This window comes from Hakea prostrata, chromosome 2 (assembly GCF_041222555.1).
Source record: "Hakea prostrata isolate BN-2017 chromosome 2, UWA_Hpros_2, whole genome shotgun sequence".
In the NCBI taxonomy this organism is placed as follows: Eukaryota; Viridiplantae; Streptophyta; class Magnoliopsida; order Proteales; family Proteaceae; genus Hakea; species Hakea prostrata.
The window spans coordinates 48,609,597-48,627,025 of NC_142601.1; the positions used below are offsets into that span (position 1 = coordinate 48,609,597).

At 37.7% G+C, this 17,429-nt stretch overlaps 1 protein-coding gene across 1 annotated transcript; it reads right to left on the reverse strand.

Annotated features, from left to right (window-relative positions):
* Nucleotides 1-302: 302 nt before the first annotated feature.
* Nucleotides 303-11,116, reverse strand: LOC149024602 (beta-glucuronosyltransferase GlcAT14A-like). Its single transcript, XM_089144826.1, has 4 exons — nt 10,170-11,116; nt 2,200-2,275; nt 1,930-2,045; nt 303-1,682 (listed from the first exon to the last, which is right to left on the reverse strand). Exons 1-4 carry the CDS (start codon nt 10,666-10,668, stop codon nt 1,168-1,170), a joined length of 1,206 nt encoding a protein of 401 aa, XP_089000952.1. The 5' UTR covers nt 10,669-11,116; the 3' UTR covers nt 303-1,167.
* Nucleotides 11,117-17,429: the final 6,313 nt, after the last annotated feature.

The window sequence follows — 17,429 nt, forward strand, 5'->3', positions numbered from 1 at the left end:
TAGGAATATGACTCTACAGAACCTATTTCCACAGACTCATGATTCCCTAGAAACATGATTCTAAACCCGATTCAACAGAATTGTAGAACCAAACGCCACCTAAATATCTTCGAGATTGGTTCTAGTCAATCGAGAGTCACTGACGTGCACCCAAAAATCCATCTCAGAGTTCCACCCCTGACCAAACTTGATAATTGTGGCTATGAATGGTTTCTGACCCAGTGATCCTCAACCAGCAAAGCAAGCTACCTATATATTTCAACTTTCAAGCTTCTACAACTAAATTAGAGCGATATCCTTCATCCCTTAATTAGAACCGCTTCTGATTCGCCCTTTACTGGACCAGGAGGCGAAATCCACATTTTCATGAAAATAATTGCAGGCTCTTTTAAATGGAACACCAAATTGGTCTTCATTTCGCTCCAGATCCTCAAGAAACCATGTCTTTAACTCTGCTGTGCAGCATAGGTTCACCTTCATCGAGTCAATGTTCATAATTGGTTCACAACCAGACTGTACATCCCCTGATAAAATGAGAGTTTCCCTTCTTCGGCTGGATTTTACAGGTGGCAAAGAATAACCTTGATGAACATTCTTTAGCATTCATGCAGGACATTGACTACCCTCCACGGATTGCTGACCTTTGATTACTCAAAGAACATGTGGCTTCAACTTAATCACTTCCCAGCAACTAATCCATTAATCCGAGTGCAGTATACGAGTATATGTGCTAGACAAGTTCAAGTTCAAATACTCATGCTGTGAATTTGTACACCAGTGATAAGAGGTAGAATTAGTAAAGGGAAACCATCCCAGTCTTGAATGCTTATAAGCTACGCGCGTCAACAGGCTTTCTTCATCTCATTTTGATCATTGTCATACTTGAGTCACTCTCAGTGGGCCAAAAAAGGGAGGGAAAAATAAGGAATATATTTCTTGTTTCAGGTAAACAACTAAATTGTAGGTTTATGCTTACCCATATACAAAAAGAATTCCAACCCCAAAACTCGACCAGTTCTGTAGGCAAAGAGTGTTACCCATCCACGAACAGGATCAAAGAACTACACACCCAGAACTTGGTATAAGTGAACTCGGATAATGTATGTACCTCAACCGACTGTGGTAGTCACATGGCCAGTCTTACATGATTACAAGTCTTGCTGTGGTTCACTTGCATGATCTCGACTGTGAACTCCAATCATCAATGAGGCCTGTCATTGCCTCCCTGAATCTCTCTGCTTGTGGCCCGGGCTTCACAACATTGACATCACCCCACTTGGAGCAAGGATCCATCCACCATCTCCTCTTACCAGTGCACCATGCCCCTGGAGAAACACGGTTCAGACCGCGCTTCAGGATCCTATCATCCACCATGTCCAGCACCCTGTCCTTTTTTAGGAACTGTCTTGCAAATGCAGCCCCACTATTCACCATTTGATCGTAGTCTGTAACATTGAGATTGCGAGGTTCCATTTTGGGAGGATTATCCCAGATCATGTATCTTAGATCATTGTTTACAGTAGTGTTCTGGAACTCTGGCGAATTGCAAACTACAGAATGGAAATACCCTTCTTGGGATAAAATTACATTATTAAAATACATAAGAAGAGTTCTGGGAAGATTATCCCAACCAAGAACGCAGAATTCAATGAAGGCTCGGCTCAGTACAACCCATTGAGAACCTGTTCAAATGAGAAGGCCAACCTAGAATGAGAAGCTGTCCCTACAAGTGTATGAATCCAGATTTTATCCAACTCCCTGCCAGTCCCGACTCCCTCCAACTTCACACAGGCCTTCTAGGCAGGACAGTCAATTTGCCCTGCCTGTGTGAGGTTGGACGGAGTTGGTATACCCAAGTTGAAAAGGATTATTGTCCCCATAGGTATACCTGAAGTTACAAAGCAGTTAAATGGCAAAACAGAATCTCACCTGTAAAAAATTTGAAAACATCAGGTGTTGGCCGCTTCTGAGTAGCATGAAATATTTGAGTCCTCCTAGCCAAGTAAATCCCTGGGTCAACTACAATCGGATGGACCCTCTGGTACCTTGAGGAATATAGATTGTCAATACTTGTCATGGAATTATAGACAGCAAAAGAAAACCACCAGAAAAGTAGAGGAAAATTCTAAAGGTTAAAAAAAAAAGGGAGCAAGAAAACACCAATCACTAGCTTTTAAATTAATGAGAGTGTTAACCTACTCTTTCCATCCAAGGTCACTGGTGTGATCAATGAAATTGAGCTCCCTCCTCACCGTGGAGAACACATGGGACAAGTCTGCAAGCAAAAGGAGAAAAAGGACTCAACAAAGTTAAGTTTGCTTTCTGAGGAAGGGAGCAAGGCACCAAACTAGTTTATGGATATGAATATCAACTATGCACGTGGAGGCTGAAAACTCAACAAGTAGTCTTCGAGATATACTTTGAGAAGCAATTGACAATAAGTTCTTAAGATATAACTTGTCACTCCAGGCTATGGAGATCTTTTTACCACTTTGCCTGAGAAGTCCCAAGTAAGCAAGCCCTTGAACAAATCAGCTCACTCTCATCTAGGGGTAAGGGGTTACTTAAAACCACACCAAAGGATGAAGAGCAGAGTGCTTTTGTACAGACAGTAAAGTCAAATAGAAACAATCACATAATCTATTGAAACTTGTAAGGGTGGACTATTTGTATGCCATGCCACCTAACAAGAGGTCCTTTAGTTATAGTACTTCAGCCAATTAAATTTTGTTTTCCATGGAAAAAAGGGTTATACATTTCATACTACTTTCAGTGGTGACTTGTCCTGACTACTAGAAGGATCCACTGCATGAAGCATGGTCAGCTAATGATATCTCCAAATGCTCATGCAATTTTTCAAGCAAAACAAGGAATTGTTTGATTTGTGGACAAGCTAAGGTTAAACAGTTCAGTGATATGGTTAAAGCTATTTTTAACAGCACATGGCAAAAGATACCAGAGTCGTAAAATATATAATAGCTACTAAGAACACAGCTCATATGGGTCTGTATCCAACAAAGCCCAAGCATGTGAGCTGAACAGTTCAATGTAATCTGGTCAATAAGAATGAAGCCATGTCTAATTTAGTTCCAATAGATCTACGCTGGGTTTGGATAGGCTATAAGCTTCCAAATTTCTTTTGGTTGGCCAGCCAAAGCAAGTTTCTGAGGCTGGAACTCAAAACCTTTTCGCATGAGGTTTTCTTCTCACTTCAGGCCTCTTGCTTTATTAACAATCATGATGTAAGAAATTTTTGGTATCTACCAAGAGGAACTGGAAGCCTTCACAAGATCAAAATACTAGATCAATAAGATTTGTCCTTCTATATGTAACTACATAACAAACCAATTACTAAATCAGTAAATTCATCATCTCCAGGGGTATTGGTTCCCACTACTGCGCTACTCTCCTCTCTCAGATATTTGAAGTTCTCTGTCCACCCTCAACATAACCACCTCCTTCTCCCCCTCCCACCTCACCCCCACAATAACAAAAGCCAAAAGGTCACCGAGGCAGAGAAGTGGTTATTTGGCTCCCCTCCTCTTTAGGCCCCTTCAGCTCCTATGTTGCCTGGGTCTTTGCAAGTGACATGAAAGCCCAACATTCCTCTAGCATAAGATTCTCAGCTTCAAAGCTGCATTCCCCACCACAGTTTCACCACTTGGAGATCCCTCTCCAACTGCCTCTCCCACAAGCTTTCCCAATCCATTGCCCACAGCCGGGTATCCTCGGCCGTTGAAGACACCAGTCACCTACTCTTATCCTGTCCCTCTGCAGCCTTGATTTGGGAGAGTCCTAAAACAATTTAAAAGGCCTCTTGCTGCAGACCTCTTGCTGCAACAGAATTGCTTTGTATTGACGTGTCTTTTGGTGGGACCATGGGAAAACCATTTGTGTCACCAACGACAAACTTGCATATTCTGCCTGTATCTTTCACATTTAGATGGAGCACAACCTTCAGAGGTGGGCCTCACTCCTACCCTCTTGACAAGATATGCAATGCCATCTACTTTGACATTTCCCATAAGCTTGCATGTCTGCCCCATGAACCTGTAATGGATAGGGTCATTGTCGTATCCTGGGTATGTAAGCTCCCAATTTTCCCCCTCTGTTTGCTTGTCCTCAGGTCAGTTATTTCATTGCCCATTTCCCAAAAATTCTTATCATCCAAAAAAAATCAGCAGATTCGCATTTCAGTTGATATTCAGTTCCTGTTTTTGACGCCACACTGATGGCCATGTCAGTCCAGAAATGGAAAGTTACCCAATGTCAATCAATTTTTGTCCAAATTCAATAACTGCCTCACACAACTATCCCAATATCTCGACATCCAGCAGCAGACTATGTTAACATGTTTAGGTAAATAAAATTCAATTGCATTGACAACTGCTGATACTGATAAACCAAAATATAGCATCATAAGAAGTATGAGGGACAACAAGCAGGAGAATCAGTTCAAATGCCTCCAGATCAATAAACTGATTTTGACTTCTTTGCATGAAGCTACTACCATAAATCTGGCTTTGTCAGAATGTTATTACAATTTTATACTTCCCAGTCAAATCTGGCTTTGGTTTCAACAAAAGAAAATTACCTCAACTCAGAACTTGCTTTTTGAGGGAGCGAGTTGGGCATCAAAATCAAGATCTTGACCAGTGATTCTTGGCGTCCAATAGGCTCTATCCAGGGTCATATTTAGTCCACAATTGAGATATGCAAGTCCTTCTTTACTTCTCTTATGGTCATTTTAGGCCTGCCCCTAGCTCTTTTAAACCCCTCAATCAAGAGCCTCGTGTCCCTAGGCCTACGTTGAATGTGACCATACCACCGAGATACGCAAGTCCTTCCCCTCACTTCTCTTATGGTCATTTTAGGCCTGCCCCTAGCTCTTTTAAACCCCTCAATCAAGAGCATTGTGTCCCTAGGCCTAAGTTGAATATGACCATACCAACTAAATGACTCTTTTGGAGCTTGTCATTGATCAGGACAATATCCTAAATAAGCTATAATCCACTCTTTCTTATTTTAGCGTTCCCAGTTTTTCTACACATCTTGACATTCTCAATTCTACTACACTTAACTTCTCAATATGACACTTCTTAACTGCCCAACATTCTGCAATAGCCAGTCACATAACAGTCCAATTGAAATTCAAGATTTCAGGAATATGGCAAGCACACATCACACTAGACACACCTCTCACTTCAACCATTCCACTTTAGTTCTCTATGAAACATCACCCTCTATGACCCCAATCTAAAATAGTCACTTTGTTGTATCTCTCTTCCCAGTTCGCATGATGTCAATGTCCATCATAGTCAAAGTAAAGTAAAAAAGTCATAAACTCCGTCTTCACTCTACTAATCTTAAAAACTCTTGTTTCCAAGGTTGATCCACAAAGCTCTAACTTAGCATTAACCCTCGCTTTTGTGTCATCCACTACACCAATATCATCATTGAAGAGCATACACCACAGGACTTCATATTGAATGCTCTTAGTTAAGATGTCCAGGATAATGAAAAAGACAAGGGCTTAAGACTGATGCCTTACTAAAAATAGCATTAAAATTCTTCCAAGAGTTTATTTTCCAACTCCCTGTAGTTGATGGCATTAATAACTGCTAGACTGCTCTCAGCAATAAAAGTACTAGTGGATTCTTTTGTTCCTAAAGCAAGGCAGCAGTGCAGCAAATCTAAAAATTCAGAATTAAATCCTTCTGTTGGTTCTCTCTTGTTTCCGAATAAGGATTCAAAGGCATGAAGCTGCAAATGGAGTTTTCTGGAGCAAGTTGGGGCACCGGATGCAAACACACACATTTACACTATGGTACTGCTTGTGTTCCCCATTAAGTTCTACAGTGGAACTTCATCATGACTTCTTTGCCTTTTTGGTTCTTCATCCAATAAATTAAAGCTTTTCTTGGAGTCTTGCACCTTCAGGAACAGTTCCATATTTACAGTCTAAGTCAAAGTAATCACAATACCACAGCTGGACTTGGCCTAAGTAAGTAATTTAGTAACTTAGAAAGTGAAACCGTGGAGATGAAATGCACATCGGTATCAATATCCCACAAGGACAAAAGGAGTTGATATTTCCATGCTGTCACACTAAGCTATATTGACCTAACTTAACCCACCAATAACCAATATCATATTTCTATAATCTATTTCTACCCAACTTACTGAACGTTAACCGATAAGTCAACACTGAATCTAAGAGTACAGTTTATACTGTCAGTTGTAACTAAGGAGAATCAATGAATTAAGCAGGATAAAAGGGATTCTGCACCACGGCCAAGATCTCCTCAACATTAACATGGAGTATCCCAACATCAGCCACCCAAGTCACCAGTCGATAATAAAAAAATGATATCAATGATGTAATGAAGAGATCAAGATGAACAACCAACAAAGACACAATAAAAATGAAGATTTTGCTATGTAGAGTAGCAAAACTTGCAGAAAACTTTCTTGAAGTAATGTACCAAGTTAATCATGTAACTTGGCAACAAAGATAACACTTTCGCAGAGGATTTTCAAATTTATTCATCACTTTGATGAAATAATCATACTCAAGCCTTCTATTGCCTACGGAAAATATTTATTCACCATTCATTTTCTTTACAGTGCCTTATTGGATCAAGCTGTCTCCATCAAACTTCTTCAATCTCCCACCCACTCAAACAGACGTACTCATCTTTTGATGCACTTAAGAAGCTGATATGAAACTCCTCATCTTTACGCTAAATTACTGTGGAACTACCACCACTTGGATCTGTTTAGCGCTGTTCTATCTTCTCCTTCCTCTTCTGTATTTTACCTTGTCTAATGTGCTTAATCTTGTCACCTGACATGAAGCTCTAAAACAATTAGTAATCGATTCTTTTCGATCCTAGTTCGATTGGCTTTCACGTTGCTTCCTCTGTTTCTTGTCTTTAATAGCCTTTGGCTAACTGCTACAGAACGCCCTCAGTTTAAGACAATTCACAGATAAACTAGGACCTACCATTACCAATCTGATGCTGCTAATGAAGTTTACTACCTCTAGTTACTAATGTAAGATCCAAACAACTTGCTATTCAAGTTATGGTTTTCTCTCCAAACTTTTAGTTTTGATAGATCTCTTTATTGAGCCACTTGATAGTGATGAAATTTTGAAGACTATTTTGGACACATAATCGGTGTAGATAATCCTTCTTAGGAACTGCTATTGGTCTAATTTTCTGACATTCTCCTGAGTCCTGTAACCTGCTGAGGCTCTATCTGAATTTCTGACATTCTGCTGAGTCCTGATAACCTGCTGAGGCTCTATTTCTGGTCAACTTTCCAGACCTACTGACATTCACAGCTACACTGACCCACTCTTTTATCAGAATCAGATTTTTTGTTCTAATACTCTCCACTGAAGGTCCACACAACGGCATTTTCAGAGCAATCAGACCATTTGATCTCTCATAAATCATAATGGTCCAAACTCCTCAATTGTAAGTCATCACATCCGTTCTGGGTTCTCTTCAGCTGCCGGCTACTACTTCTGTTTCAACCTGGTCTGGCACTGATCTATCTTCTAAATTCACTTGGTCGCTTTCTACTTATTGTTTTACAGATCTTCAATAATTACTATATGTTGGTTGCTAGGACACCACATCTGAACTCTGTTAGCATGATTGCTGCATATGAGTTTCTAGTTGATGATTCTTACGTTCAGATTACGAACATTAAGCTCAATGGAGTCTGAAATTATATGTTGTGGGCTCAGGCAGTTCAAGTTTATATCCATGCTAAGAGTAAGACGAAAAAAACTGACTGATAATCCTCCTACTTTTGATTCCAAATACCAAACTTCTGCTGCTGCCTATGTGGACTGGATGCCCAACCAGTCCACTTTGAAAGTCTGGTTGTGGAACAATACTGGTGGGAAAATGACTTCTTTGACTGTTTCATATCCTAACACATTCCTTGTAATTGGGATCATTAGCAAATTGATTCAATCACCAAAGGCTAAACTTTCGAATATTGAGATAATTCGAAGAGGCTAGCTTGGCCTAATAGCCCTGGTTTTTTGTCATTTTTGGCCTAGTGTTGTGCTTCTTGTTTTGAGGTTATGTGTCACTTGTTGTGCTAGTACTGAGCTTTTTTCTTGGTTGAATTATATTATTTCCCTATCCTTGTTCTCTCATTTGGTTAATGAATTATTTATTAATCCACAAAAAGAAAAATCAAAGAGGCTCTAGGAACGAGGCTTCATATATCATTCTCATCAGAATGTGGCACTCAACCAATCAACTCCTTTGTTGGGGTCATTGGCAAATTGATACAATCACCAAAGGCTAAACTTTCGGACATTTAGATAATTTAAAAGAGGCTCCAGGACTATATAATCCTCATCAGAATATTGACCTCACCAGTATTCTCATGCTGAAAAGACTGGAACTGACGGTAAAAGAAGGTCTACCATGAAGTTTTTTACTTTTGCTGGTGGATATCTAATCAGGGAGCACAGCAAGAAGCAGACCATTGTGACAAGACTAGTGCTGAAGCTGAGTATATCGCTATGAGTCATGCTGCAGCTGAGTTAATGTGGTTAAAACCTCTTCTTCATGAGTTGGGTTTCAGGTTGCTAAACCTATGAAGATGTTGTATGAAAACAGAACTGTATTTGCATTCCATGGTAGAACAAAGCATATCAAGGTTCATGGAACAAGCAACGAGATACCTCAATTTTCAGAAGTCTGAGACAAGACAAAGGACACGTCAAATCACTCAGAGATCTCAGAAATACCTTGATATCTCGGCTAGATCTTGAAATTATCTCAATATTTTTCATTAACTATATCTTTCCAACCAAAAGCTGGCTTTGAGTTCCCACAAAAGAGCCCCGATTCAGTTTTTTGGCTGACCGAGTTGGGCTCCAAAACCAAATTTTCAAACCTTGCTATCATTTTGTGTGGAGTCCCATCACATAAAAGCTCATTTCACTCCTTTCTTTGTGTTGATCAGCTTTTTTTTTGGTGACAAGCCTCTGTCTGGGCCTGCCTTCCACAAGAACTGTTTCAAGCTAGGCATGGATGATCCATATGCTCCAGCTTAATGTGGGTGTTGAAGCCCATCAATTACTTGTATGAATTCCTGATCCATATCTACCATGCAGGTATCTGGTATATATGTGCCAAGTACACATTATTGTATTAATGGCCATAGGCCCTCTTGTGGTATAGTTGTTGTTATAACTTCTAGACTGATTTATTTCCCACTGTCTGTCTAGTAATTCTAGTTCCCTTTTACATCTAAAACTCTAAGCTGTAATTGTTGGTTCTATAAATGAATTAGGGGAGACCATTTACTCACACCCCGACTCTACCCTTCTTTGCAGAGGTGCATTTTCCCCGTCCATCGACTTGTTCCTCCTCTCCTCTCCTCTTCTGCCCTTTTAATTGCTGGTTGCCGGTTTACTGTGCTTACCCTTGTTACAAATGAAATCCATCCTTTGCCATTATTCACTTGGATATAAAACGAAGAACATAATGCATCTTAGTTGTAATTGAAGTAAAAGAAAGGTTCCGATGTTACTGCACAAATAATTCTATTATATGAAACTATTAAGCCAAACCCAAGAAGCAGAAGTAGTTGTACCATAGATATATTGCCAACATAAAAGAAGACATCGTTATCACATAATAAAAAGATAAAAGATTAAGCCATCAGTTTCTCCTCGATGGCATATCCCCAGTCAATAATGACCGCATCGCAGAAGTAAATAAAAAAAAAAAAACTAAACTTGAGCAGATAAAACTTCCCAACCGAATTGAAGAAGTAAGAGAGAAAAACATGGTCGAGGAAAGAAATAAACTTGTTAAGAAAAAAGCAAAAACTTGCGACGTTCAATGGATAGAGAAAGAGAGAGAATAGATAAAATGGCTATACTTGTCTTCTAAAAGAGTTAATATTGCATTTAACAGTGGGGACGTGGACATGAAAATGACCCAAAAAATCAATTATCTTCATTTGAAACAAATACTACAATTTCCAGAATGAAAAAATGGAGTGGAAATCAAACACCAATTATTGACTCAAAGGGACAGAAGTAAGAGAGGGTGAAAGTAAAGATCTCAACTGACTCAGTTCAGTAAGCACACTATGAAACTGTAAATTAAATACAAAAAGCATACCATCCTGAGTAAGAAGCGGATAATCCGACGCAGTCAAAGTGATGAACCAATCCCAACCACTAGCGACCCTCAATAGAATTGCAGCGGCACGAAGCGTGGCAGCAATGTTAGACGATCCCAACTCAGTAACAGGATCCGGATTTCCTACAACATCAACGTTCCCAAAAGCCCGGATAGCTGGAACAGCGTGGACAGCCTCCGCCAGCCTCTGTCGATCTTTATTCGAAGCTCCTCCGCCAAGATGAAGAAGGTAGTGATTACGGGGGTGATAAACCGCGAGCAACAACCGTAAGATCTGGTCCTTATGTAGTTTCCCTCCAGAGATGTAATAAGCAAATGAAGGCGGGTATTTGACTCCATACCGCAAAGTAGAAGGGAACGACCTGTGGTAGTTGAACGCAAAAGATGCGCTGAAACCGGACATAGCAGAGAGGAAAATAAGCAGCGAAACAAACGCGGCAGAGAAGAAGATGAAGAACCATTTCGTCTCAGCTGCCATGGTGGTCCAGTTTGCTGCAGGGTCATCGAACTAGGGCCACTGTTAAGAGTAAATTGCTGCTAGTGACACTAAAACTCGATAAAATTTTCCAGATCAGATCGATACATTTTCGTTTCCTTATCTGCTCTAGATGTGTAGCCATGGAAGTGGATCACTCATGGCGTAGAATTGCATTTACAGTTTTAAGAGTATCCAGGAAAAGGAAAGAAAATAAATAAGGAAGTTCCAATTCAAATTCAAATGCCAGGATTCTCCAGCACAGAATGATTGATTCAATAATGCGTGGAAATGATAAAATAGGAACGGTTAGGGTTTTGTAATTCGGATTCGAGAGGAAATCGCTGGATTGTCTCGTTCTTCGACAAGCAAGACCAAAGGATACAGAGTCAGAAACTGAGCCTCTGAAGATCTGACTATGTGGGAAAGCGAGGACTCCGTGACGTATTGTTTTTTTTCTTTTTCAGGTCGTTCCATGAAAGATTGTTAGGATGACACGTGGCACTTTGACAAAGGAAAAAAAATGTGACAGCCGTTGAATTGGCCTCGAACTTAGAATGCTCTCCATTTAATATGCAGCATGTGGTTGTGACCTAATCTCGACCAAGATTTTGATCTCTACCGTCCATTTCGAATGTAAAAAATTGAAATAGACAATCAAGATCGCTCAATATCGAAATCTTGACCGTCGGCAACACAATACTGTGCATAAATCGAAATAGACGATTGAGATCTGTCGAGATGGAAATCTCGACCATCCGCTGCGCATTTAATGCACACTACTGAAATTCAAGCAGTTGAATTGAGGGTGAGTAGAATTGTTAACACCTGACGCAACACTGAAGTTCAAGCCGTTGAATTGAGGGTTAATAGAATTGTTAACAACCGGATACAATAAAGTTCAACCGTTGAATTGAGGATTAGTAGAATGGTTAATAACCTGACTTTTCAGATAAAATGATTCAACCCTTGTCGGCGGGGTATGTAACATCCCATCCTCAACTTCTCTATATTTAAAAACGTGCCCTAGTTAAAAAATAATAATAATAATAATAATAAAATAATGACAGCCAGTCGAATTCAAATCCAAAATGCGTCATGCATGATCAAAGCATTTCATTTTGAAGTTTTCTTCAATGCAGAAGAACCGTGGAGATGCGTTGAAGGTAGTTGAATACTTGAACATTACTTACCAAGAAAGATTGAACAGATAATGAAACTCCACCTGCCAGATTCAGGTCACACGATCACAATTAAAAATATAAAATTGATCTTCTAGTACAATTTCTCATTTCTTATTTTTTTCTCTTTCCTCTATGCTATGAAGAGATATCTTCACACATACAGATATACTCTCTCTTTCCTCCTTTTCTTTAATTTAGCCATTATAAGGAAGAGATATTTTCAGATCTACTCTCTCCTTCCTTTTTTTTTTTTTTTTTTTTAATATTTTATTTAACCATTATATTTTTATACATACTTCTTCAATCTCTATCAGGCTCTTTCTTCAATTCACTCAATAATAATATAAGTGACTTTGCTTTTAAGTCTGAAAATAGAGTTTTTAAAAGGATTCACAATAGATCCTCTTCCCTCCTAGCGTAATTATTCGCTGTGAAAAAATATGAGAAGAATTTAAAATTTGTGAGAAATTTTAGGCTGTGTTTGGTTATGCAATTCCTTGGAATCAGCTTCCATGGAATCAGGATTTCACTTTAAATAAATAGTTTGATTCAAAAGCAATTCGGAATCCCACGTGATTTCATGGAATCAGATGATTCTATATTTTAGTGTAAACTAGGTGATTATGTGAAAACTGCCTATTGTTAGTATAATATAGTTGGTTCCGTGGAAACCACCTCAATAGAATCACCAAATTGAAGTCAGGTATAAATTCACGTGATTCCACGAAATCACTCGTGAGAACCCTAGAAATTGTGAGATCTCTTGAGTCCTAAAACATCATTTGCATATCTGCGATGCGTGTTCTTCCTGCTTGTCTTCTTCCATGACTCATTCTTCATGTTTGACTTCTTCCATGACTCTACGAACATTAGAGCGTCATCTGCAAATACGTGAGTTGACTTCTTCTTTCTTGCCTTCCACAAAACTGCAACTTTGTTGACTTCTTCTTTCTTACCTAGAGGAATCATGATTTCATTAAGTTTTTTTTTTTTTTTTTTTTTGGGGGGCGGGAGATGAGGGGAGGGGATATAATCTTAACTAAGTATTTCAATACTTTGCACTTAATGGACTATAAATAAACTTGATAATGTTGATAAACTGAGGAGGGTAAAATCTCACATAAATTGAATTACCTTCAATAAATTGGAAGCAAACATAAACATCTAAAGATCTGAATGCAAACTCTTGATTACGGTTAAACATGAATAATGATATAGTTCTATAGAATTTTTGTGCGATTTTGTGTAAATTTTTTTTATTTGATCCTCAAGGTTTAGTGTTGTCGGAATGTGTATGATCTGGAGGGAACATAATCCACTGAAACATTACAAATTTATAAAGTTGAATTTATTTAGAATTAAGGAAACCAAATAGTTTTTCAGACAAATTCACTTATCATGATCAAAGTAACTAAATAGTTTTCTAAATAGATTCACTTGTTAGAATCAAAAGAACCAAACAATTTTTTTAACACGAATATAATCCTACAGAGCCTAACTCCCCTAATTCATGATTCCCTAGAACATGATTCCAATATTGACTCCAACGAATTGTAGAACCAAACATAACCTTAGAGATTTACTAGAACATCATTTGTTTTGCTAAATATGATGTGGCATAGGAAAAAATGAACTTTTCCATGAAATTTCAAATAATAGTTTGTTTGGGGTAAAAATTAGGGACAAATAAATTTCCTGTGTGGCATGTTATCTTTCCCACGCCATCACTTTTTAAAGTTTCACTATTTAGTAAGATTATGTGAAAAAAGTGAGGGATACAACAAAAGAGGACTTACATTTTCAAATTTTCTTTCTTTTTATTCTCTCACCCCACTATAAATGGATTCTTCATATTTATTTTTTTTCCAGCCCTTTTTCCAACCCATTTATGCAAACATTGCTTAACAATCTCTTAAGTTACATGGAACATTTTTGTGCAAATATACCTCCTTCAGCTATGAATCTTCAATCACTTAGGAGCCCTTCAAGAGCTCATCAAGGAGGGGTAGGAGGGCTTTCGAAAGATTTGATGCATCACAGGAGTTATGCTCAGATCTTTGCAGATGACTCATGGGATTCTATCGCTTATAGGACCACAGGTTAACTAATTTGGGATCCGGAAGGTAGCTTCTTGGCAGCAAAATCAACTCCTTGCAATGCTCTATCAGCAGCTCAGGTGGAACTCGAGGCTATCAGGGATTCTGTCAACTTATCAGCTTAGGAATTACAAATGAAGTGATTTTTTTAGACAATATATAAAGATGTTCAAGCTCTGAATGGACAAACCAATTCACTAAGGACTTGTTTGGTTACATGAATCCAGAGATTTCAAATCTCTAGATTCATGAATCTGAGAATTATACCTGTTTGGTTGTAAAAATCTCTAGATTCATGAAATCTAGAGATTCACCTTTTTACACTAAAAACTTGAATCTGTAGATTTATGGGTAAGGGGTGAAATCCAGAGATTTCAAAAAAGCTATAAATTTACACATTCATAAAAATCACGTCGATCAAATAGTTTTTTAGGATGAATCCACAGGTTTCATTCCACAACCAAACATTTAATTTTATAAATTATGACTCCACAGATTTGAAATCTCTAGATATTTGAAATCTCCAGACTCATGTAACCAAACAAGCCCTAAATTGGTTTTGGTACAGCATATCAGAGGCAGTTGTTGGTCTATCTCCAACCACTGAATTTCTAGTTTTTAAGTACATTCATAGAAGTGAAGACCTCTTAGCGATTTTATAGCTAGCGGATCTAAATTGTTTGCTCTTTTGCGTGTTTGGTGGTTATCCCCGCCCTCTTGTGTACTAAACTCTTTTATAGAAGTATTACTCTAGAAAGTCTAACATTAGTTGTTTGTTGACAAAAAAAAAAAAAAATGGTCTAGATCAAACATATTAAGAAAAGATAAGTGACTAAATTTAGAATAAATATTTGATATACGATAAATCCATATGTTCCATAAAAATTCAATAGGAAACATCAACATATCATCTTCCTTGATATGGAATGCTAACCATGAAAGATTCACGAACCTATCAGCAATTTCCTTGCAATGACATCACATCCCAGACTTTGCAGCTAAATACAGTTGTATTTCTCATTTATCATACTGAAAGAGTTTTTTTTTTTTTTTAAAAAGAAAGAAAAGAAAAGAAGTGGGAAGGGGAATTAACATAGAAAAACTAGTCTTGTGCAAGCAGCTGCAAGGTGTAAGATAATCTTCACAAGCATAGTAACCTGCCAAGAAGAAGTTGATGATGTAAGGAAGGTCGCTAGGGCTTGATTATCCATTTCCAGAATTATGTGTGAGAGTTGGAGCTGCAATGCCCACTAGAGAGCCTTGTGAACTGCGAGTGCCTCGATTACCATAGAGTTCTGTTCACCGCTACCTTGTCCAAAAGAGAAAAGGACTTGATTATCCTAATTACGAGCAATACCTCCTATGCTTGAGAGGCGAAGATCAGCATAAGAAGAACCATCATCCACATTCATTTTTACCCATCTCGGTTGGGGAGGTTCCCAGCGAATCACACATTTCGATTGTGAAGGTCTTTGGACTGGATGTGGTGGAGTAAAGTGGAGCAAGGCTCTACACGTGTGTTGGTTGGCTTCCTGTAGAGAGAATGGGTTAAACTACCAATTTGAGAAGTATAGAAGTTCCAAAGATATGAGGGTTTGCTAGTGCTAATCATCATGTTATGTGCCTGAATAAATGTTGACCACCAATTGTCTTAGTTGTTTGTGTAGGGATTGTGAGTCCATCTTGGGAGGCGTAGTTGATCCCAAATAAGAGTAATAATAGGGCAACTAGTGAAGAAGTGTTGCAAAGACGAAGAAGATGTTGCACAGAATAGACAAATGTTTGGAATGTGACAATCTCGCTTAGCAAAAGATTTGTAGTAAACAATTTATCATGTAGGGCTTTCTAGAGGAACTGCAAAGTACATGCTAGGAGAGGAAAATGCCAAAACTTTAACTAGTGAGAGCCATTAGTCGTTGGAGAGGTGTGCAAGGGAGTGACAACAAGTTTATCAGCCGAGCTAACTATGAAAATCCCTATAAAAGTGTGTTTCCAAACATACCTATCTTCAAATGTATGAAAAGGGATGGGTATGCTGAGGATCTTGTGAACTATATTAGGAGGCCACCAATTAAGTACTTTCTCACGATCCCATTTAGCTGAAGCATGGCTAATGAAATCAACAACGCAAAAAGAAGAGTGACCAACTTGGAAGCAACCAAGATCCAAGGGTTGATCAAGAACTGGCTTTGTTAATGCACCAAACAGGGCCTCATATTTTTGGAAAGGTAGCTTGTTGCAATAACATTTTGAACATTGAGGAAACGCATAAAACTAAGGGACAAGGCTTTCCAGTTTCGAGCTTCTCAAGGGTTACCATCCAACAGAACTTTTGGCTTATCATTGTTGGTAAGATTAGATTGGCCCAAGTGATTCTAAGAAGTTATAGTTGACAAATCTTTCGACATCAGCCACAGTTAGTTTACATAAATATATGGTATAATTACTGTTGTCCTTTATATCATAGCTTAATTATTAAAAACACCCTGTTCTTTATAAAATTACTGTTGCCCCCTCAGTTCTAACAATGTTAAGAGACCATTACAATTACATGTTTAATGTCTATTTTATCCTTCTAAAATTAAAAAGTTAAAACATAATACAATTCTCAATTAATTAAAAAATATATATTAAGATCAATAGGTGATCAATTATTTGTGAAAAAGACTACCGAAATTATTTTTTAGGATAAATATCACTTACCTCCCCTCTTAGTTGACCAAATGACACTTGGACCCCCTCTTAGTTGGATAATATCACTTACCTCCCCTCTTACCTAACAAAGTTATCAAACACTTCTCTTTTATTAATTTTTTCTATTAAGTTCTATTTTTACTGTTAAATATTTTTCTACAATCCCAAATTACCCCTCAATTGCAAATACATTTTAATTTAAATTCTAAATTACCTTGAATTACTATAGTAGTTAAAATTTTAAATTACCTTAAAGTTAATATTATTGTTAAAACCTAAAATACCTTAAATTATTTTAATAGTTTTTATTAAAATCCTAAATTATCCTTGATTGAATTTATTATTAAAATTTCAAAATGCTCCTATGTTCTTTATCCATATGTTTATTTTTCATTAGAACTTGTTAAAAAAAAATCAAAAATCAAAAAAAGTAATTGCATTTCTTAGGTTTCTTTTCCTTTTTCTTTTTTCTCTCCTAACGAAAAAAATACATCAACATTAAAAGACAGTATTTGTGGGTCCTAGAATAAAATTAATTAAGGATGATTTAATGTTTTAACCATTAAGGTAATTTTGGGTATTTTAAGGTTTTAATAATAATATTACTCGAGGATAATTTTTAATTTAAATTAAAACATATTTTCAATTGGGGTAATTTGAAATTTTATAAAAATATTTAAAGATAAAAATAAAACTTAACGGAAAAAGCTAAAATAAGGGAGGCATTTGATAACTTTGCCAGGTGAAAGAAGAGGTAAATGATATTATCCTACCAACGGGGTTGGTCCAT